Consider the following 23517-nt stretch of genomic DNA (forward strand, 5'->3'; position numbering starts at 1 on the left):
CAATTCAGGAATCAAGAAACACAGGTAATTACAGACTACTACAAACCTCCTGGTGGGCGAGCAGAGGAGAACACTGGCTGATGATGCCAGTCGATAAAAAATACCCCGCACCGGGGCCACCACCACCAGGCACCGGATGCTTCTGCTCAGCGGAAGCCCTGAAAAAGGCCCCGCGGGAGTGGGATCCAAAGTTAAGGACATTAGAAGGCTTTTTTTTTTCCCCTCCTTTTTCTGTATTTTGCACATCTGCCACGGAGGCAGGGAGGAGAGAGATTAAGACTGCAGATGCTGAGACAAAGGCAAGACAGAATGAACGCGAGTTCAACTTTCGCAAGCAATGAAAAGTCAACCTACGAACGCTCTCCGCCTCGTTAACAGGGGGGCTTATGTAAATATAGGCTTGTAGAAATGCTAGGGCCCAGGGAGCCCAAGTCAAGGGCTGGGACGTGACGCAGGAGAGACACCGCTCCGTACAGTGCCGGTATTTCTATTCAGGTTCCTTATACCCTGGGAAAAATCCCAGGCAGTTCAGTCATACTTGACTAGTCCTTGTCACCCTAACCGCTCAAATATCCTAATCAGCAAATGTGTTTAAAAAGTCGCACAGGGCTTCCCTGGTGGCGCAGTGGTTGAGAGTCCGCCTGCCGATGCAGGGGTTCGGGCCCCGGTCCGGGAAGATCCCACATGCCGTGGAGCGGCTAGGCCCGTGAGCGGTGGCCGCTGAGCCTGCGCGTCCGGAGCCTGTGCTCTGCAACGGGAGAGGCCATAGCAGTGAGAGGCCCGCGTACCACAAAAAAAAAAAAGTAGCACATTATTTCAAGCGCAATGGGTCCGCTTCTACGTTAGGGGTGCAAAGCGGTCAACGACCGGCCTCCAGGCTGAGGACGGGGGCTGCCCGGTCCCGGCAGTCTCCGGACGCCGTTTTCTCTTTTCCGAGGCTGGGGGCGCCCGGTGAGGGAGGAGAGGCTGCGGTCGTCGAAGCCCCGGGCCCCTGAGCTGCACTCAGGACTCCCGGCCCAGCTCCCGCCGCGCAGCCAGGTCCCCAGTGCGGCCCCCTCCTCCGGGCCCTGTCAGCTCCCGAGAGCCCTGCAGCCCGCCCGCGTAGGCCTACCCCAGCCCGGCCCGCCCCGCCCCGCCTCCAGCTGCGAGGAACCACCTACCGCGCGCCGACTCCGCAGCGAAGAACTCCCAGACTACCGGCTAGCCGACCGCGTCACCATCGAGCGCAGCGGAAAGAGCGGCTCTCCCTCACTTTCGGAGGAAGCGGAAACGGCGCCGGAAGTCGAGGGGCGGGGCAAAGGAGGCGCGGTCTCTCGAGCTCATGGCGAGGTTGTTGCGCGCGCCCGGCCGGATAATGCGGCTTACGGGTGGCAAACTTTGGTCTCTGTTACCTCGCGGCCTCGGGGTTTGGGGTCCCGGGGAGGGGACCGCGAAGGTCATGCTAGGGCGGCTCCGCGCGCCGCCAGAGGGGGCGTGGCGGGCCTCGGGGCTTGCTGGCAGCTGCCTGCGGTGCCGGCTCCTCAGCACGGCGAGGCCGCCCCCGCCCGGGTCGTCAGGACCGGAGCCGAAGGGCGGCGGAGACCCCACGCGCCCCTCGCAGCCCCGGGTGAGTGCACACCTGGAGCCCTGCCTTTGCTCGCCAGTCAACCCTGCGCGCCCTTCCCGTCCCACTTGGTCATAACCTCAGAAACCACTCGGCCTCAAGTTGTCCTCCACTCCGCCGGTTGACCTCCCTGGGTCACAGAATCTCAACCCGCATTTCCCTCCGGTTTGCACGGACCCTCAGCGGTAAAGAGAACCTCAGAACCGACACCCTCTCCACGTGGTTAGATACCCGGGCTTGGATTTTAGTTAGCTTTTGCGCCAAGAAAATAAGTTTCAGGTGTTCTAAGCGGGGGAGGTGCTCAACCTTAAGTTACCCATGATTGAAGCGTCAGAGCATTTTTATTATTTATCACTTGGCTGTCCCTTCGGAGGCCTGGTGTGTATATCCTGAAATTGAGCACATGTAGATCGCAGTGGCGTGCTGGATATGCTTTTTTTCTTTGGTTTCTCCCGGGTTCTAGTTCTGACCCCAAAAGAACTTAAGAGCCACTAGGTTCTAGTGATAGGCAAGAGAAGTGGTCTTCGGAGCTGGGGGAAGGTTAATGAGTTATTTTATCTTGGGACTTGGAAAAAGTACAAAGAAATAATGATGCAGTTTGCAAGACGTTCCACTTTTAGCTGTCTTTTCTACTTTGGCTTTGTTACTTTTGGAAGCCAGAGTTAGGTTAACCTCCTAAGTTTATTTGGTTTATTTCTATGTATTCTCAATATCAGCACAAGCAGGTGATTAGCTGATTTTTAAATCAGCAGTTGGGATCTGGGTCACACGTGGTAACAATCATGGTGCTTGAGCCTTGGGTCTTTTTTTCCACATGAAAAGAAATCGACTTAGGGACCCTTCCCTTGGAAAGAAGTGCCTTTGTAATTGTGTTAGCCCAGATGCAACTGCATTCCCCAGAAACTTTCAGTATTTTCTCATCCCAAAGTAACGTGAAACATGCTGTTCATTTAACAGGATCGAGGCCTATGTGTAGGTCTCTTAAAAACTACTGTAATAAATTTAGTGTGATTAAATGTTTGCATCTTTCTAGTATTTTTATTTTTGAAATCTCTGCCCCAGTAGCCTGTTTCCTGGAAGTCCTTAGCCATCACATTTGCTATTGGAGGAGTTTTACTGGCTGGGATGAAGTACTTCAAGAAAGAAAAGACAGAGAGTAAGTAGATATCATCTGGTCAGCGCTGAATAAAATCCTTCCTGGCTGTGGACTGGCATCTTTTTGTCATTGTTGTTTTTAAGCTTTTTATCTAGAAATAATTTTAGGTTTACAGAAGAGTTGTAAAAATGACAGTTTCTATGTATCTTTCACCTTTCTTCCCCTAATGTTAATATCTTGTATAACTATGGCTAATTTATCAAAAGTGAGAAATTAAAGTTCGTACAGTACTGTTCACTAAACTACAAACTTTATTTGGATTTCACCTGTTTTTCCACTGTCTTACCTGTTCAGGGCACCACTGTCTAACCATGTGAAAAGACTTATTGTGGACAGATCTGGATGTAGATAGTAAGAAGTCCAGAGGGTGCAAAGATGATTAAGGTGCAGTCCAGCCACTGAGGCGCCCATGATAGTGAAACAGACACAGAATTGAAGGATTCACTAGATGAGGTTCTGCCAGGACAGAGGGAATTTCACGGCAAGGAACTGCTCTGGACTAACACTCGGAGGGTTTAGAAACTGTTTACAAGAACTTTATATTTTAGTGAATATTTTAGGACTTCTAAGATTTGTTTTAGAAGTTTCCAGTAAATCTTTAAAGTATCACTTACTCTGTTTTGATTCTTTAGAGAGTCTCTTTTGATGACATTATACAAAGGATAATGTTTACTGCTGGGAGTGAAAATTCATAGGCTTTAGAACTTTAGAAATATAAGATCCATATTGATATACAGGTATATTTCTTTTGTGTAACAAGAAGTGTTTTATTGATAAGATTTTCATATTTTAATAAGCAGTTAAGTTCCTTCAGTTTCAAAATGAAACAAACCTGACAAACTAGGAAAGTAATGGTAGAGACGATTGTAGAAAAAGCCAAGCTTCTTTTGACTTTAGTTTGGAATTTCACCTTCAGTTAATAATTTTGTTTTATAAAAACTTGTATTATGAAACAGTATTAAAAGTGTGCCTTGGGGCTTCCCTGGTGGCGCAGTGGTTGAGAATCTGCCTGCTAATGCAGGGGACAGGGGTTCAAGCCCTGGTCTGGGAAGATCCCACGTGCCACGGAGCAACTAGGCCCATGAGCCACAACTACTGAGCCTGCGCATCTGGAGCCTGTGCTCCGCAACAAGAGAGGCCGCGATAGAGAGGCCCGCACACTGCGATGAATAGTGGCCCCCGCTTGCCACAACTAGAGAAAGCCCTCGCACAGAAACGAAGACCCAACACAGCAAAAAAAAATTAATTAATTAATAAACTCCTACCCCCAACATCTTCTTTTTTAAAAAAAAAAAAAAGTGCCTGAGTTGTTTGAGAGTATTTGCTGACATGATGCCTCATCATCTCCAAATACTTCTCCAACATAACCACAGTGCAGCCATCAAAATCAGAAAATTAACATCAGTATGTTACACTGTTCAGTCTTCAGACCTCATTCAAGTTGTGCAACTGATGCCCTCCTTTTATTTATTTTATTTATTTTTAATTTTTTTGGCTGTGCCTTGTGGCATGCGGGATCTTAGTTCCTCAACCAGGGATTGAACCCATGCCCCCCACAGTAGAAGCACAGAGTCTTAACCACTGGACTGCCAGGGAAGTCCCAACTGATGCCCTTCTTTTATAGCAGAAAGATCCAGTTCAGAAGCACACCTCATACCTAGTTTTTTCTTTGGTCTCCTTCAGTTTGTAACAGTGTTTCAGCCTTTACCCGACTCATGACGTTGACAGCTTGGAAGATTACAGGCCAGTTATTTTGTAGACTGTCCCTTCGTTTGGGTTTGTCTGATGTTTTCTCATGGTTAGATTCAGGACGCTGTGTTCTCACTGCATTTAGTCAGGTGTCATATGATTTCAGTTTGTCCCATTACTGATTTAAGTTCAGTTTGATCACTTGATTAAGGTGGTATGTGTCAGGCTTCTCTACTAGAAATGTAATTAATGTGTATTTTGTGATGTACATTTAGACATGTAAATATTATGTATTTATACATGTAAATATTCTGTTCCCCATCAAACTCTCAATTCCTTTATTTATATCAGTGTGATTCATGATTTCCTAGCAAGCCAGTGAGTTGTAATCCATTATTCTCTTTGGTTTGATGCTCACATTGTCCCAGATTGGTCAGTGGGAGCCCCTTCGACACAGGCTTCTGTTTCCTTTTGACGTGCCTCCTATGTGCTTTGGGTTCTTCCTTAATTCTGACACAAAAGGATGTTCTAGGTTCGTGTACTTTCTCTGCCCCAGCCCTGGTATCAGCCGTTTCTCTAAAAAGCCTCATTTCCTTTTAGTGGAGGAGGATATTAGAAGTCAGGATATGAGCTCACTGCTATTGGGGTGTATCCACCCCTGGGTCCTTTCAGTGGACAGAGCTAGGAGAGAGAGGTGCTTATTTACATCTGTACTCATTTCTGTATCTATATATTTTGAAACTATAAGTTTGTATTGTACCTCCCATTTCTTTCCAATACTTCAGCGTTCATTCTAGTTTTCTCTCCTTCCATCGTTCTAACTCCTTTTTCACCTGTAGCTCTTTAATGTATTTATTTATTTGGTCAAGCCCCTGTATGTAACCGAGCTCCCATCGCTGCTGTCCTCTCCTCACGCAGCTGCCCTCCTCAGCACACTCAGGCTCAGACACCCACTGCCAGGCCACCCACCTCGCCCACTTGGGCTCAGACATTCTGCTCTGCTGTGCCCTCACCCCCATCGTGGCCACACCTGATGGCTAAGGACTGAATTGTTCTGGAGAGGGAAGAAAATAGTTTGACCACTTTCTTTTCTTGTAGTCCTTACTATATACAATAGCGTTTGATTTTATTTTGTTTTATGCTTATTTCTCTTAAAAGATTTTTTAAGCTTCTTGAAAACTGAGGCTATTTCTTCCACATTTTGTGCCCTCAGTCAGTAGTATAGAATGAACCATAGATCAGGCATTTGAGTACCTGTGGTTAGATTGACTTTTTTTTTTTCCCCTTCGGTGTGTGTTCGTGTGTGTTTAAGAGCTGGAGAAGGAACGGCAGCGAAGCATCGGAAAGCCTTTACTTGGGGGCCCGTTTTCCCTCACAACTCATACTGGCGAGCCCAAAACTGATAAGGACTACCTGGGTCAATGGGTATTGATTTATTTTGGTTTCACTCATTGCCCTGATATCTGTCCAGAAGAACTAGAAAAAATGATTCAAGTTGTGGATGAAATAGGTAAGAAAGCCATCTCTTCCTATAAAAAAGTATGTGTTTACTTGATGTCCCTAATGTTACCATGCTTTTCACATTCTTATATTACTGTTAGGTGGAGGGTTGTAATTATTCAGTTTGTGAGAACATAAAATCTCAGTGTTAGGCTTGTTAGTGGCTGTGATTCCCATGACCTTATTCTTTACCAAAGGAAGCTTGTTTTGATGCTAAATGTTAGGTTGCTTAAAAATGTTGGTGTGGTCTGGGTCTCCCTTAACTCTGCTTTGTGTCCCTTTCTTTTTGTAGCCTTTCATCACTGACACTGCCATTGCTTTTTCCCTGGTGACTGGTGGTTAGACTAGGAAATCTGTGGTATGGTCTGTGATGTACATCCTTCTTAAAATGAATTGTTCCAGGATATTCAGTCCTTATTAATAGTTTCTTTGCCCTTGAGAAATGGTGGGTGGGGTGGGGGAATCCTACAAACATTGCATTGGATTAGGAGACAGGATATCCACGTGATGTGATTCTGAGTAACAGCCTGTGTGCAGGGGTGCAGCTATTTGATAGGATATCTATCTGATTGCACCACAGATATATATATATATCTGCCTTTCCTGGAGGCTGTCCCATCCCCTTCCCCGTCCGTGTTAGATGTCCCTCTGTGTTGCCTTAACACCTTGCTGTAGCACTCCCTACACGCTCCTGTAACTGCTGTTTGTCTTTTCCGTTAGAATGTGAATACTGATTAATGAGAGCTTTCTTTCAGATAGCATTCCAACTCTGCCAGATTTAACTCCACTTTTCATCACTATTGACCCAGAGAGGGACACAAAAGAAGCCATCGCAAATTATGTAAAAGGTGTGTTTTATTCACAATAGCTTACATATGTTTAGCTCTTACAGTTTTTGAAAGATCAGCTTATTTGGACCTTGGAATGCTTTGTAAGATACGGGGGACGTATGGTACTGTCACCAGTTTTACAGGTGGATGAAAAGAGTCTTAGGATTGTGACTGTGGCCGGTAAGTAAATAAATAAGGACGAGGCCTCTCAGTTCCTGGTGCAGGGCTCTTTATTTTGTCACAGAGGAAAGATTGAACTTGGCCTTCAGATATCAGCAAAGTAAAGAGACCCTTGAATTGAGGGGACACATTGCTTCTGATTCCAGCTCAGTACCTCACTCTTCCCTTTGTAAAATTAGGACAGACAGATGTTCTGGGAGTATGTTCATTGGGAGATTAAAGAAAAATTATGAAATATAAGCACATTTTGAATTCATAGTGTATATTTTATAAATCTAAAATATTAATGTTAAACACATTTAGAACCATTTTAAGGAAGAATTTCAATTCAAACATCTCAACATGCACTTAAAAACTATTAGAAGGTACTTTTAAAGACTATAAATTATGGTAGAATTAAGGATGAATATTTAGGTTCTTGTGAGCTTGGGTAATTTCTCTAAATTCAAGTTTCTTAAGCTGAAAAAAGTGATGAGAATAAAAATCTGATCAGACAGATTTTGTTGTTGTACTAGTGTGTGGAACATGCGTGCTTAAAAATCAGGAATTTCCATTTTAATTATGGTGGAATTGATTTAAGCTACTGGTCAGAAGGACTAATGAATAGTTTTCTATTTATTTTTATTGTATGATACCTGCTAATGCATATCCACTAAAACTTTGAGTTATTTTAAAGTGTGTCTTATGTAAGACCTGCTGTATATTTTATTATTTAGCTCATGTATTGAGAGATAGTTGACATATTAAAAGAGTACATACTTAAAGTGCACAGTGTGTTACCTTTTGACACATGTGTGCACCTGGGAAACCATCACCACAGTCAGGGTGAACATATCCATCACCCCCAGCAGCTTCCATGTGCCCTTGCTAATTCCTCCTTCATGTCCCTCCTCTGCACCCACCTCGTGTCTCCAGGCAACCACTGATCTGCTTTCCATCAATATAGATTAGTTTGCATTTTTAGAAGTTTATGTAAATGGAATTATACAGTATATGCTCTTTCTTTTTAATGACTTCCTTCAGTGTAATTATGTTGAGATTCATCCATGTTGTAGCGTGTGTCAATAGTTCATTTTTATTGCTGAGTAGTATCCCACTGATGGACATTGGAGTTATTTCCAGTCTTTGACTCTTACAGATAAAGCTGCTGAGCACTCATGTACACGTACGTCTTTGTGTGGACACATGCTTTCATTTCTCTTGAGTAAATACCTGGGAGTGGGGTGGCTGGGTCATATGATAGGTGAATGTTTAAGTTTTTAAGAAACTGACAAACTTTTTTCCAAAGCAGCAGTACATTTTTACACTCCCGCTGGCAGTGTATGAGAGCTCCGGCTCCTCCACATCCTTGCACACTTAGTAGGGTCAGTCTTTTTAATTTTAGCCACTTCAGTAGGTGCTTAGTGGTATCTCATTGTGGTTTTATTAATGCGTTTGCCTTAATAACTTTTAACATAAAGCATCTTTTCATGCCGTTATTTGCCATCTGTATGTCTTCTTTGGTAAAGCGTCTCCACATCTTTTACTCATTTTTATGGGGCTGTTTATTTTTACTTATTTACTTATTATTTATAGTCCTGATACAAGTCTTTTATCAGGTGTATGATTTGCAAATATTTCCTCCCGGTCTATGGCTTGTCATGTCAGCCATGCCTTTTGAAGAGCAGTTTCTATTTTGATGAAGTTCAGTTTATTAGCTTGGTCTTTTATAGATAATTTTTTGGTTTCATATGTGAGAGATCTTTGCCTAACCCAAGGTTACAAAGATTTGTTTTCTCGTTGAAGTTTTAGAGTTTTTATTATATATAAGCAGAATTTATGTCCACAGTTCACAGGTATGTCAGAAATTTGAGCAATAGCATTGTTATTTTCTAAAGCAGTAAAAAGCAGGTATAACTCATTGGGTGATAAATGATCTCCAATTTAAATGTGTGTCATATTGGCAATTGTTTATTATCACATATTAACCAAACCTTAGATAATCCCCAAATGAGTAGACATTTGAATTGCTGTACCTAATGGAAATACCAAAACCTTATGGTAATATTCTTCATCAGCAGGTACATACAGTGATTGATGATGTGATCCTTTCTAGTTGCATTTGGGGGGGATTTTTAAATATTTAAGTTGGTATTTAGAAAATTACTGCAATTTCAACAATTTTTTGAAAAGGTTTGGATGTGCAACTAATTCAGGCTTCACTCACCTTCTCTTCATTTAGTCAGAGTGTAGGGAAGAAGAACAAGCCACCTTGCTTTTTCAGTATCTGAGCAGTTTTTCAATTTAGAATGAGTTAGTCCAAAGAATAAAAATAGGCTACCCGTACCTTTGGAAGAAGGTACTGCTGTTCAGTGTTGGACTCGGCTCAGTAGTCTGATGAATCCAGGTGTTTTAAGTGACTTCCCCAGCTTACTTACATAAATTCCAAAAACTTAATAGCAAGTGCATGCTGTGAGATTTTATGTTAGAAAATGAGATACAGGTATTTTGATCTGGTATGAACTAATTGTCAAGCAAACTTTTTTCTCATATGATACAATGGAAAACTGTCGTGCTTAATTAATTCATAATAGTATCTTTAAACTTCAGCATATCTCAGAACTACAGCTAAATATTTAAGAACCACTAAATTAACAAAAATTGTGATTTAAATAATTAGAATATATTCCCTCCAGCTCTTTACTAGTCATGAAAGGATTTGACTTATATATTACCAAAACCCAACTTTTGGTTTCATTGCTCTTCTCTATTAATAGCCTGTTTTAAGTTTCATTGATTTCTGCTCTGATTCTCTTCTTCTGCATACTCTGGATTTAATTTGCTCTTTTTCTAGATCCTAAGGTGGAAACATATTATTGATTTAAATCTTCTTTTCTACTATATGGATTCAATAAGTTGTGTTTCCATTTTTATTTTATTCAAGATATTTTTTTAATTTCTCTTGAGATTTCTTCTTTGGCTCATGTGTTACTTAGAAGTGTGTTTAATTTCCATGTGTTTGGGGATTTTCCAGATATCTTTCTGCCATTGATTTCTAGTTTAATTCCAGTGTGATCTATCTTGGTGAATGTGACATATACTACAGAAGAGAATTTTCATTTGTTCTATGCGAATTTGTTTTTCTTTGAAACATGAAGAAATGTTTAGGGACTCCAGGAAGAAAGTGGCAGTGGGGCTGCTGTATAACTGATACTGTGTTTTGAAGTGTAGGGTTGGTTGGTTTGCTTGCTTCTTTTTCACTGTCTTTCTCATTGTTTATTTAGAATTTTCTCCCAAACTGATTGGCTTAACTGGCACAAAAGAAGAGATCGATCAAGTGGCCAGAGCATTCAGAGTGTATTACAGCCCTGGCCCCAAGGACGAAGATGAGGACTATATAGTAAGCAAATGCACAGCTTTCAACACCTGGACAGGCTCCCAGGTCCCAGACATTCATATAGCTTTCCGTGACGACTGTTTTTAAAAATGAAATTAAAACGAAAGATAATCTGAGATCATAGCAGATTCCTTAATAATTAGGGATGTTTGAAAGGATAGAAGATGTATATATATTTTTTGAAGGATGATTGTTTAATTTATATTCACTGTTCTTAGAGTTTAATTGCCTGCTTTTCTAGTGGCACATAAAATTATAGAGCAATATAAAATCAGGGATATCTTAGATTCAATAGAATATAATATAATCGTTTGGGGCAAAGCTCATTTTAGTTGATAAACATTGTATTGGTTCTCTGTGCCCTTAGTGAAGAGGTATAAGAAATATACTCCTTTTGAGAAGTAGTGTCAGGCTGTAGGGAACTGCGTTTTTGGGTTGAGTGAGTAAGAATTCTGAAAAGCAAGAGAAAAGAAAGCCATAGGCAACTAGACTTCCCATAAGATTTCTTTTCATACCAACTATGCGTTTGCATAATTTTGTGTTTAGTTGCATTTGCAGCTATTATGCTCTACATAATTAGGTACTTAATAAAGTTTTTTTAATGATGAAGAACAAATTCTATCAGGTTGTTCTTCTGTAGCTCTTACATTAAAGAGCCGTCTTCACATTCATTGGCACTGCCTAGGAGTCCTGGGTCACCTTGTTCCTCTTCTCGTCAGTGGTTTCACAGTGAAACATAAGCGCCACCCCTACGCACCCAGTTTCCTTCTCAATGTGGACGTTTTTCCCTATCACATGAAGAGTTGACGTATTTTAGTATTATTTCAGGGTTTTTCCTCTGTTGTCATGCTCTAGTTTCTCTATAGTATTGGTTAAACAAAGTGATTAATCACAAGAGCCTTTCCAGCCACAGAGCTGGTTTTGTAGAAAGAAAGATGGTCAGGATCCTGAGTCATTGCTCTTCCCGCAACGCCATGGCCAGCTCCCAAGAGTGATATGCAGAGGGGACATCCTGCTGTGGTGCTTTGTCTCTACGGCCCACTGTGATTTCCTCACCACTTTTGAACCTGAAGCACATGTGCCCCTGTAGCTTTTTTTTTTTTTTTTTAATATTTTATTTATTTATTTATTTGGTTGTGCTGGGTCTTAGTTGCGGCAGGCAGGCTTCTTAGCTGTGGCATGCGAACTTTTAGTTGTGGCATGCGTGTGGGATCTAGTTCTCTGACCAGGGATCGAACCCAGGCCCCATGCACTGGGAGCATAGAGTCCCAACCACTGCGCCCCCAGGGAAGTCCCAGCACTGTAGCCTTTGGCCTAAATTAAAAGCACGTTTCCGGTCCCTTTGCCTTAAGCCCACACAATAATCTTATTTTCTAGTTCTGGTGCCTCATAGACTTAGGGAAACTTGAGTTCATGGGAGAAAAAGACAAGAAAAATTAGCATTTTCTTCTTACACTCTAAGTTTAAGGAAAGTAGAGGGACCCTACTGTGGTTTCCTCTTGTCACACCAGCAGCATGAGAAGAATGAGAGGAGAGCAGAAAGGAAGCCGTGGAGAAACAAGAGCTTTTCAGAATTCTTTACTCTTCCTATGAAAGAGAGTTGTATTGACTGGTTTTGAGATTTAATTTATGATGATAGTGGGAGCAGTTGAGCTAGTCTGACTTCCAGTGCTGAGTAGTTTTATTAAGTTGTTTACATACGTACAGTTGTAAACTAGGTAACACCCTTTAGTCTTGTTGTTTATAGCTCATAATTCTAGAGTTAAAATAAATTTTACAAATTAGAGCAAACAACTTATAAAACAAGTAAAACATGGGCTTCTCTGGTGGTGCAGTGGTTGAGAGTCCGCCTGCCGATGCAGGAGACACGGGTTCGTGCCCCAGTCTGGGAAGATCCCACATGCCGCGGAGCGGCTGGGCCCATGAGCCATGGCTGCTGGGCCTGCGCGTCCGGAGCCTGTGCTCCGCCACGGGAGAGGCCGCGGCAGTGAGAGGCCCGCGTACCGCAAAAAAAAAAAAAAAAAAAAAAGTAAAACATTCAGTTAACGTAATAAGAGATACTTGGCTGAAACCAAAGCGCTGCTCACCACAGGAATATGATTTGAGACACCCACCTCTATAGTCAGCCAGCCGCCCCTTGTGGGGTTTTTTTTGTTTTTTTTTGTTTTTTTGTTTTGTTTTGTTTTTGGCGGTACGCGGGCCTCTCACTGTTGTGGCCTCTCCTGTTGCGGAGCACAGGCTCCGGACGCACAGGCTCAGCGGCCATGGCTCACGGGCCCAGCTGCTCCGCGGCATGTGGGATCTTCCCGGACCGGGGCACGAACCCGTGTCCCCTGCATCGGCAGGCAGACTCTCAACCACCGCACCACCAGGGAAGCCCCCCCCTTGTGGTTTTTTATTTAAATTACTTTGAAACCTTTCATTGTGTAGCCTACCTGGACTGGTTGGTCTTGACTTAGTAAGGATGCATCTTTTTCTTGTCTGACTGTAACCAGCAGTATACGGCGAGGTGCCAGTGAGCTCTTAAACATAAATAAGGTTTGGGCCCTGAGATTTGCACTCTAAGGTAGCCATGCAGATAATCCAGAATATGGATATTAAGTTTTTTAGTCTTAAAAATCAAGATGTAAATATGTACGTCTTACGGAGATTCTTGGATCCTCTAGAACCTATCCCAGACCCCATTTTGACAAATAAATACTGGTCTACTGCCATAAGAATGTGACGTTTGATAAGAATCTGAGTTCACTGCTGTACATTTGCCAAATCAACCAGTAGGGGGAGACACTCTCCAGCCTCTTGAGTTTTTCATTAGTATGACTTCTGTCCCTTGAGGTTACAGATTTTAATCCGCGAGATGGTGTGGGAAACTTAAGATTTAAGGACATGTAGGGAATGAGGGAGTACCTTAAAGGTTGAGATAAAGGAATGAAGTTTTCTTAATCTCGATAGCAACAGAGGTGAGCTTCTGGCTTTGAATACGAGTGGCATTCTCTGACCCATAGTATATGTAACCCAGGTTACAAACATTTAGAATTCCACTGAAAGCTAAATGTGCACATCATTGCATTATATGTATAGTATTACATTATTTTCTAAATATTAATTAGGAAATACTTTTGCAAAAGAATACAAAGAGCTTTCACACCTAAGAAAAGATGTTCAGTTTTATTCACAATAAATGTGAATTGTATAATGTGATGCCATTTTTCACCTGTTAGATCAGAAAGGCCAAAGATACTGTCAAAATCTAATTTAGGAAAAGAGAAAATGCTGCAGTGTTGGAGTGAAATTGGACCAGCTGGCACTTTCATGCATTGTTGATGGGAATTAAACTGATAGGCCCTCGTAAGAAGGCTGTTTGTCAGTATCATCAGCATTTAAAGTGGAATACTTCTTAGATTAGAGAACCCATTTTTTGGAATTTATCCTACAGAGATAACCTGTAGCATTGTTTGTAAAACAAAGACTGGAAACCAAGCAACCATTCTTTAAAAGGCTACTATATATGTACTGATACAGAACAATGTCCAGTATATTGCTAAGTGAGAAAACAAGTATAGTGTGTTGTTAATTCTGTCTAAAATAGGTGGTTATCGACACACTAATAGACGCAGAGGGTTTCTCTGGAAGAATAACAGCAGGAACTGGTGGTAGTGGTGCCCTCTGAGGAGAACTGAGGGACTCTGGGGGTCTGGAAGGAGTGGAAGACTTCATTGTATACATTTACTGTGTATTCTTTCATTCTTATTTACATATGATATGCTGTGCCCACAACCCAAGTGAACACTGAGATGTGACCACTGACAAGTTTGACAGTTTGAGTAGAACAATATTTTTATTATGTATTAGAAAGTAATTTATGTGAAGAACACTCATAAAATAAGCCCAACACACGCTGAAATTCTGTTTTTTTAAGGAGGAGAGAGAATAGAAAGAATAGGAAAGAGGAAGAAATGGGGAGAAAGAGAGGTGTAAGCTGTGGAGTAGGGCTTTAAGAGACACCTGGAGACCTGGTTCTGACTCTGTCAGACAATTGGAGAAACGCGGGTTCCCTGTCTTCCTGCAGTGAATTACTCCCAGCCCCCTCAAGATCACCAGCTGTCTGAGCCCTCTGGGTCTACATTCTTTACTTATGTGAATAAGCAAGTGGCTCTTTCCATTTACTCTCTTTATGAATGTGTGTGTATAAAAGCACGATAACCTAACAGACACATCGTGTGTCTGGGTATATTTGGGGTGTCTCCAGCTTGGTATGTATGATCGCATTCCTGTCTGTCTTTTTGTCTTGCCAGACAGCAATCAAGCCTGGAATAAATTCCAAGGATTCTAAGTGCCAAGTCTTCAACTCATTTAAAATTGGATTTGTGGAAGCATATAACTAAAAAAAAAAAATTGATGGCTAGTCTAAACTTTAGGTGGAGCTAGGAACACTTTAAGAACTTTGCCATGAAAGTGGATAATGGATTTAAGGTAACTCTTTGGGGGTGTAGCACTTACGGCTCCTGAGGAACTTCTGGGTGATGTGCTTCAGGTAGGATTGTTCAGTGTAGTAACATTTCTTAGGGGAGGACAACACTCGTCATGTTTCCAGTTGAGTCACTAATATGGGGACTAATTACTGTATTAGAATTTGTATATTATATGTTTAGTGGTTACTTTTCTGTTTTTGTTTATAATATAACATGGTAAGCAGAATTTAGCCTGTTGAATGATAACCAGTTCTTCCTAAAACATAAAAGAATATACCCAAGAACTTAATAAAGAAAGTATTTTTCACCAACACTTTTAATCCCATGTGGTATCTCTTTATAATATGGTTAAGGGGTCAGATGAAATATTTTACTCATAAATGTAGGCTCTTCCTAAGCAGGCTTTGCTGTTCCCCAAACATTGGCTGTTTAATGAAGGCTGGCAGTGGCCATTTCTTAGAAGTGCATTCTTTTCTCAGAAATTGTGTGGATGAGTGTGTTAAGGATTGAATCAAAAGAATTCCAAGTTCTAGCTAATGTGTCAGGCAATAGTCGGCAAATTTCTGGAAAGATTTTAGATAATTCGTTGCTGTGTATTTAGTATAATAGACTTAGGCCTGTTCCATAAATAATAGATGCTACAAAGGTTGCTTAACTAGTAATGTGAAGTCTCTTATCCTGCAGCATTTATTCAGTAAAATAAGCAGCTTATTTTGGTGAACTTTTTGTCATCCTCTCCTTCCCCCCCTTTTCTCTGCAGGTGGATCATACAATCATAATGTACTTGATTGGACCAGATGGTGAGTTTCTAAATTATTTTGGCCAGAACAAGAAGAATGCAGAAATAGCTGGTTCGATTGCTGCTCACATGAGGGAACACAGGAAAAAGAGCTAGCCAAAGCAGCGCGGCCTGCGCTACTCTGCTGAAGAGGAAGGAAGCTTTGTCTCTCGTAGGGGCCGATACTTATATGTATATACATGCAACCTACAGAATGGCCTTCATACCAGGAGAACACCTAAATTTTGGGCAGGGCATGCTACCCTTGGGTTCAGCAAGGATGGATTCTTAAGCAGAAGTCTCCCAAATGGTCTCCTTGAGACCAGGGGACCAAGTTGCCATGAAGCCAGCGGAATGGACCTCAGGGAAGGACACAGCTGGAAAAGACGCAGCCATGGGGTCTCTCCGCGTGAGCAGAGCCCTCTGATCAGCATGGCTGTCTCTCCAGTGTCTTGGACTCTTGCTCTGGCAGGTTGTAGTGAATTTCCAGGAAGAGCGTAACTTCCATAATGACCTTGCTTTCCTCTTCGAGTTCTTGGTGGCTGATAGCAATCGTATTAGGCTTTCTGAAATTCACAGTTAATCTTTATGCTTGAAAGCATTAGTGTAGTCTTGCTTGTTAATGAAAATCACTGTCAGGTTTGCATTGTGTTCCCCTGTCAGCAGGTGCTGATTTTACTAATGGAGAGAAAATCTGTTGTTTGGGGCAAACCATTAGATCAGATTCCCTAGGGATCTTTCATGTGATTTTTAACTGAATGATGTGCCAGGCTTTTAGGGACCTGCCAAATGGGTATGAGAGGATACAAATCATGAGTGTGTACAGAGTACCTTCCTGCCTGTACTGGATTGCACTTGTCTGAAATAAAGGTGTGCTCAGTTTTGCAGCTTGAACAACCATGGCCTTTCTTGTGGGTGCAGAGATGGCAGCTTATACCTCTCTGGGCTGAGACCCCCAGACTCGAGGGGGCAGGTAGGTGGGTGCTTGTTAAAGTGCAGGTTCCCGGGCCCAGGGCTGGGTTCACTGAGCTGAGGAAGGATGCAAAGACCTGCATTCACACCTGCCACCCCAGGTGCCTCTGATGCGGTGGCTAGGGTACTGGGGCCTCGAGAGACTGTTTTGAGGGTGGAGGGGGGCAGGTTTGGATCTGGGTGAGTTAGGTGCGTCATCTTCTGGTGCATCCATCCACAAAGTGCTAGGCAGACAGCCCTTCAGGAAGATGCTGACTTTTGTTTCTGAATTTAACTTCCCTGCTGTCTGGGCTTGACCGTTCATCACCATTCTCCACCTGAAGCTGCTGCAAAGCCTCTGAAAGTCTCAACAGACCGTAACAGGTGTGGCACCTCATCAGACATGGGCTTTCCTTGCACATCAGTTCTGTGCTCTGTGCACGTGACATGGCGCTATCTTTTGGGTTTTAAATTCTCAATACTTAATGTTAAAACCTACTATAGATATTTATGTCAAGGCATGTGAAAAAGAAAAGTCATAAACTCTAGTGGTTATGGGCTGAACTTTCCCCCAGATTCATGTGTTCGTTGAAGTCCTAACCCAGTGGAGACAGACTCTAAAAGGGTGATGAAGTTAAAATGAGGCCTTTAGGGAAGGCCCTCATCCAACATGCCTGGTGTTCTTATGGGAAGAGATTGGGACACAGGCAGAGAGGAGACCACGTGAAGACACAGAGAGGCCTCCAGAAACAAGCCCTGCCGACCCATTGATCTGGGACTTCTGGCCGCCAGAACTGCTGAGACAATAAACATCTGTGGTTCAAGGCCCGGTGCTGTGGTACTTTGTGACAGTGCCCTAGCGAACTCATACAGTGCCATTCTTCTTTTAGGTTCCCTTACTTAAAAAACACCAAGATTTAGTTCATATAAACTTCAACTCAGGAGTAGTTGGTTTGGAATGACTTTCCCAGGAACCTTGTCAAGAAGGTGAGGAACTTAATAAAAGACTACTCTCATGTAACAACGATCTTAAGTATCTAAAATACCAGACATTTAAAAAGATGGTCTGTTTTAAGCCACAGAACATTTGTGTGGATCACTTTGCAGCAGCTTGTGCTGGAGAAAATTGTCTTCATTCTCAGCTGTTGGAGGTTAGCGCTTGTGTCTGGAGGTTAGCGCTTGTGTCATGATCCAGAAAAGGAACAGAAGCTTTTGAAGAAACCTTTTATTTGCTCTTCATTCCAGTGTCAAGCTTAAAGGCTTAGAAGCAGGGAAAGGCACCTCAGAGATGCCAATCCAAATCTCTCTACTCATGAGCGGACAATCCCAGAGATTAAGGTGCTGGCTTCACTTCTGAATCTAGATTAGAACTTGGGTCCCAATTTCTAGTCAGGTCCCTGCCTGTCCCAGTGCTGTGGGGCAGTCATGGGGACCTTGTGAATCCAGACAAAACGGGGGCGCTGTGTACCCATGGGGCAACCTTTCCATTGTGAATCTTGGGGAAATTAAAATCAAGGCTGCCTCTCAACAAAGTGCCACTTGCAGACCTTGACCTGGATGGGTTATGGTGTTTTTTGCTGGACTGTTCAGTGGAATTAATATTTTAAGAAATGGCATTTATTTGAAAATTATAAGAATGCTGTCCATGCAGCAGGCCCGGAAGTACTTTCTGCATCTAGCTGTCCGTGAAGTAGCTGATACCTCAGGTGTAAGAGCTGAGACTCTTAGCGGTAGAAAGCCTGTGTGGGTTGGACAGCTAATGTGAACCCAGTAAATGATTTGAAATTGTGAATGCATCTGCATGAGAGACTAAAATTTCTCATTGTTCTTAAAAACAAGGTTAAAAGAAATTAAAATTTTCAGATCACCAATAGTGCTCTAAAGAAGTGTTTTATTTTGCATATAGCACAATTTAAATTTGTGTGTGTGAGGGAGAGCTACCCTTTCAAAGAGCAGTCACAAGCATTTTTCATCCATTTAGCTGATACATTTTACTAGTTCTGAGTTACATTACTCTGTAAAGATATGGGTGGTTATTCCTATTTATTAGTGAGGTACAATTAATGACCTCTAGCCACGTGTTCCTTAATACCCTCTTTAGAACTTAGGTATTTTCTATTCATTTAAGAATGTACTTTAAAGTTTATTTGTCTTTCCATGATTATAACATAAAAATTTGGAATATACAGAAAAGTTGAAGAAATTTTTAAACCACCATTTTTCCACCACCAGGAAACTATTTGGATGCATTTCCTTTGGCTCTTCAACATTAATCTTTTATTGTAGTGGAAATCCACCAATGTGTTCCTTTAAAAAATTAGACATGGCAGGTCAAGCTCAAGTCCCTGTAACCAGCACTCCCCCACCTTCCTCATAGGCAACTGCTGTTTAGTGTTGGGTGGGTATCATTCCAGAGTATTAAGGACCCACTCAGGCTGTGTTCTCAGGCTCCAGTTATGAACAAGTTAAACTAGCACAGTGCTGCTCAGTTTTTATGTAGCTGTTATTTTTGTTATATTTTGTATAATCATATTATTGAACTTGAAGGTAGTCCGAAATAGCCCCCTCTTGCCAAGGTTAGGTAGTGGATTAACTAGAGGGAAAAAAAAAAAACAGTTTTCAGGGCAAACTTCAGTTGTCCCCTCTCCATTGTTGATTGATGGCATCATTTCAGGTGTGTTAGTGGAGAGACTTCGTTCTCTAGGAATGGTGACGTGCAATTGGGGGCCACACGGCCAGCAACCCTCAGAGCTGGCCGGACTCGGGCTCCTCCCCTGCAGGTGTGGCCGGTGTGCAGCACCTGCACGCAGCCTGTCCGTCCATCGTGCGTTGCTCCTCAGGAGTTCATTGCCCTGAAACCAGCCTGGTTTCAATCCTGACGATGCTAAGGTAACCTCTCGAAGCCTTACTTTTCTTACCTGTAACCTGGGGTTATAATAGCACTGGTGTGGTAAGGTCGGTGTGAGGGTTAGAGAAGCCGTGTAGAACACCAGCACATGCTCAGGAAGTGACGGCTGATGTTATTTTTGGTCCTGATGAGGGCAGTGATTTGAGGCTTGCTTAACAGGTGCTGTCAGCAAGTGGGTTTGATTATAAGTGTTTTCTACCCTGCCTCCGGCCCCCTGCTCCCCACACTGGAACCTGCCTTGCAAAACCCTAATTCCTGGAACTCCCCCATCTCCTGTCCCCGCCCCCATACATACCTGAGCCTGGAGCTGTTTGGTCACATTGCCTTAATGAACTCTTCACACCTGTTTTCTTAAATGGTATTCAAATATAGAAAAGAAAGTTTCTGGGAAAAACCACCAGGTTGAAACCAGAAGTTTTGGGGCGTTTGGTCCTGACAGGAACAGCAGGGCATGAGTACACGGTCAGAGCAGCTTCTTCCTCAGGAGTGGGGTGGGTGCAGGGGCCTGTTAGTCTTCAAGCAGCTCTGAGTCTTCCAAGGAGGGGGGCAGTCCTCCACGTTCTAGAAAGTGATGCTCAGGACAGCGGATTGTTGGAGGGCTGCTGGCTGCAGCGAGGCCTTCGACCACAGGTGCGGCTGCTCCATCAGATTGTGACTGTTCCTATCAAGGATTTCTGGCTTTAACAATGGAAAGTCACTCCCACTTTGACCTAAGGGGCCAGTTGCTGTGTCTGGCTGCTCAGATTTTCCTGGGGCCTAGTTCCTGCCAGTCTGGGCCAAGTTGGTTTAATTCTGTGCCATCTCTGCCTGTGCTCGGCTCACAGGGTGGTGCTTACTTGCCATCGAGGGTCCAACAACAGGTCATGAGTGAGCATTTCTCCTCCTCTGGCCCCAGGACACCCAGCTGTGCTCAGCAGCCTGTTCGTCTGTTCCTTCAGTATTTATCGTGCATCTGCCACGTGCCAGGACTGTTCTCTGTGCTGGGAGACAGGAGGGAACTCTCCTAGCTGGGGGAGCTCATCTTTAGTGTGGCTGACAGACCATCAACAGATAAATGCATAAAGTGGAGTCAGATAATCGTATAGTGGGGAAGAAAAATAAAAGAAGGTGGGCTTGGAGAGTAACGAGGATGGGTATTAGTGTGACTGGTCATGGAAGGACTCTTTCAGGAGGTGACCATTTGGAAACTGGGAGTGAGCCATGTGAGTATCTGGGGGGAAGCCCCTGACCCCAGAGTGAGCATGGGATGCTCAAGAAGAGCACGGAGCCCAGCGTGACAGTGGCTGGTGAGTCAGGGAGGGCAGGAGGCTGGAGAAGGGGCCGGAAGCCACATTGGGCGCTGGAGTCCATGTCAGGGACTCTGGCTCTATTTTGAGTGTCGGGGAGGCCCTGGAAGGGCCGAGCGCAGAGCTTCATCTGATCCATCTGCCAGGCGCCCACCGCAACGGTTGCTTTGATTCACGTTAGGAGTCTGAGGGCGCTAATGTTGCCCCTTCTAGGGGGTCTTAGAAGTCACTCACTTTGTGTCATACTTCAGGAGAACATCTCTGTGGATATTTAATTGAAGGAAAACTTGAGTTTCCTTTTTATTGTGGGAAATTTTAAACATACTCAAAGAGTGGCCTAGTTTAGTGAACTTGATATGCCCGTCACCAAGCTTCAGTAACTCTCAACGCGGCTGACCTTGTTTATTCTACACCTCCACCCATTCCCACCCCACCCAGTCCCACATGTGTGCACATCTACAGAAGATACCAACTCAGTCTTTTAAAAACAATCACAATCGGGCTTCCCTGGTGGCGCAGTGGTTGAGAGTCCACCTGCCGACGCAGGGGAGACGGGTTCGTGCCCCGGTCTGGGGAGATCCCACATGCCTCAGAGCAGCTGGGCCCGTGAGGCATGGCCACTGGGCCTGCGCGTCTGGGGCCTGTGCTCCACAATGGGAGAGGCCACAGCAGTGAAAGGCCCGCATACCACAAAAAAAAAAAAAAAAAAAAAAACACAATCTCATTATCACACAAAAAAATATTTATTTTTGCCTAATGTCACTGAATATCCAGTCAGTGAAAAGTCAAGTTTATAAATTGGGTCCTTTGCTTTCAGGGAGCTGCAACACCTCATCGTGGAGGGGTGTCCTGTCTGTGTTGCACGTGTGACTGTGTTTGTGCCCAGTCAAGGAGGACACAGGGGTTACCAATCCCACTCATGGGGGAGGCAGTACTCAGGTCGGCCTCTTGCCCAACCAAACTTGGGCCCACTCGCCCATACGCAGTAAAGCCAATGCACGGACACGGGGTGTGGGTGAAGTGCAGCATTTATCACAGAGCACCGAGCAAGCAGTCCAGGTAGCTAGTGCTGGAAAGGCCCAAACTCCCCGGACGGCCTTCAGGGAAAGGTTTTTAAAGACAGGGTGGGGGGGGCGCGTTGTGGGGTGTGTGATCAGCTCATGGACACTCTTTTGATTGGTCAGTGGCGAGGTAATCGAGAGTCAACACCATCAACCTGGTTCCAGCTGGTCTGAAGTCTACCTGCTTGCGATCAGCATGCGGTCAACTTCTTCCACCTGGTGGGAGTTTCGGTATCTGCAAAGCAGCTCAAAGGAAATGGCTCAGAATATTATCTACAGCCCTTGAGGAGGAACTAAAGGTCCCTGACTTTAATACCTAAACTCTTCTTTTTTTGTCTTACTTGACTCTTTTCCTTTCGTCTGTATTTTCTCACTTCTCTGATTAATTTTTCTCTTTGGAACTCAGGGAAGGCCTAGGAGGCTAAAACTCTCCTGCGGACGAGAGGCTGGTGGAGGATCTGGGCGGGGGGAGGGGGTCTGTTCTGGAAAGGCCCCACAGTGTCCTGCTCGGGTACAGGACCAGGTTAGAAACACCAACTCACTTGTCTTGGATTTTTTATTTGTAGAACAGGGATAACTGAGGATGAGATGAGATGCTGTGAGAACAGGGAATACTAATCTACGGTGGTGATGAGAACAGTGCTCACCTGCGGCAGGAGGTGGGCGGTTACTATGAGAAGCGCAGGCGTCCTTCCGCGGCCGTGGAGACGCTTTCTGGCTGGAGCTGGGTGATGACTTGCGTAGCTCAGGAGGTGTTAAGTATAAACTTTGGGTGTTTGCATTTGATTGTAATCTATAACTCAAAAAAAAAAAAAAAAGAAACAAAACAACTGAGGAGGGGAAGAAGAGTTCCCACGAAGGGCACTTGAAAGAAAACAGCGCGATGTGGAGAAGGCATGGCCATCGCGCAGCGACTCACTGCAGCTCGGACACGGGAACGCGAGCTACCGGCTCCTCCAGGCTGCAGGTGAGAGCCGGCTGAAGGAGCCTCTCGGAGAGCTCTGACGGAGCAGAGGCGGGATGGGGTCGGGGGTCAGGCAGGCGGTCAGACGAGGGCTCCGCAGCCCCACTCCGCAGCTCTGGTGACTCGAGCTGGAGGTGGGGCCAACAGGGGCCCGGCTCAGAGAGGCAGCGCAGTTTGCTCGGCGGCCATGGGGGCGCTTTCTGGGGCCCAGGACGCCGAGCGGGCAATGAACTGGAGGGGAGAGCAGGCAGTTTCCCCTCGGGCTGCAGGTAGCAGCACTGGGTCACTGTCAGCTGCGGGGCTGGTGACTCGTGTGCCCGCCGAGTCCCTTTTTATGGACCAAGCCTAGGCGCTGCCCTTACACATGAGCCGTGTGAAGTACTGCTTGAGGGGGTGGTCCTCAGCTGGGGGCCCCCTATCCAGTCTCCACTGGGATGATGCAGAGGTACGGGGCCAAGCTGAACTGTGTAGATGGTAAGAGAGCCTCCCAGTCTCGAGAGCCTTGGGCTCTGCATCTGCTGGGTGCTGAGGTCTCTTGGATGACCTTGAGGTTGTTGTGTCACCGCGGTATGAGACGTGGCAGAGACCATCCCGTACGTCCTCGCTGTGTGGGAGAGGAAGGGCCAAGGGGGACCTGTCTGCAAGTCTGCAGCAAAGCTAACCCTAGACCTCCCTCTACAGCCTTGATGCCCAGAAGTGGTCCCTGGACCAGCAGGATCACCTGAGAGCTGACTGGAAACGCAGAATCAGGCTCCATCCAGGT

General features: G+C 44.4%; 1 protein-coding gene across 1 annotated transcript; it reads left to right on the forward strand.

Moving 5' to 3' along the window:
- The first annotated feature begins 1278 nt into the window (after nt 1-1278).
- SCO1 (synthesis of cytochrome C oxidase 1) lies at nt 1279-16471 on the forward strand. The gene is made up of 6 exons (XM_082605558.1): nt 1279-1606; nt 2669-2759; nt 5761-5958; nt 6704-6796; nt 10222-10337; nt 15567-16471. The coding sequence occupies exons 1-6, from the start codon at nt 1322-1324 to the stop codon at nt 15699-15701; spliced, it is 918 nt and encodes a 305-aa protein (XP_082461684.1). The 5' UTR covers nt 1279-1321; the 3' UTR covers nt 15702-16471.
- The last annotated feature ends 7046 nt before the right edge of the window (nt 16472-23517 follow it).

This window comes from Mesoplodon mirus, assembly GCF_964341445.2.
Source record: "Mesoplodon mirus genome assembly, chromosome: 18".
NCBI classification, from domain to species: domain Eukaryota; kingdom Metazoa; phylum Chordata; class Mammalia; order Artiodactyla; family Ziphiidae; genus Mesoplodon; species Mesoplodon mirus.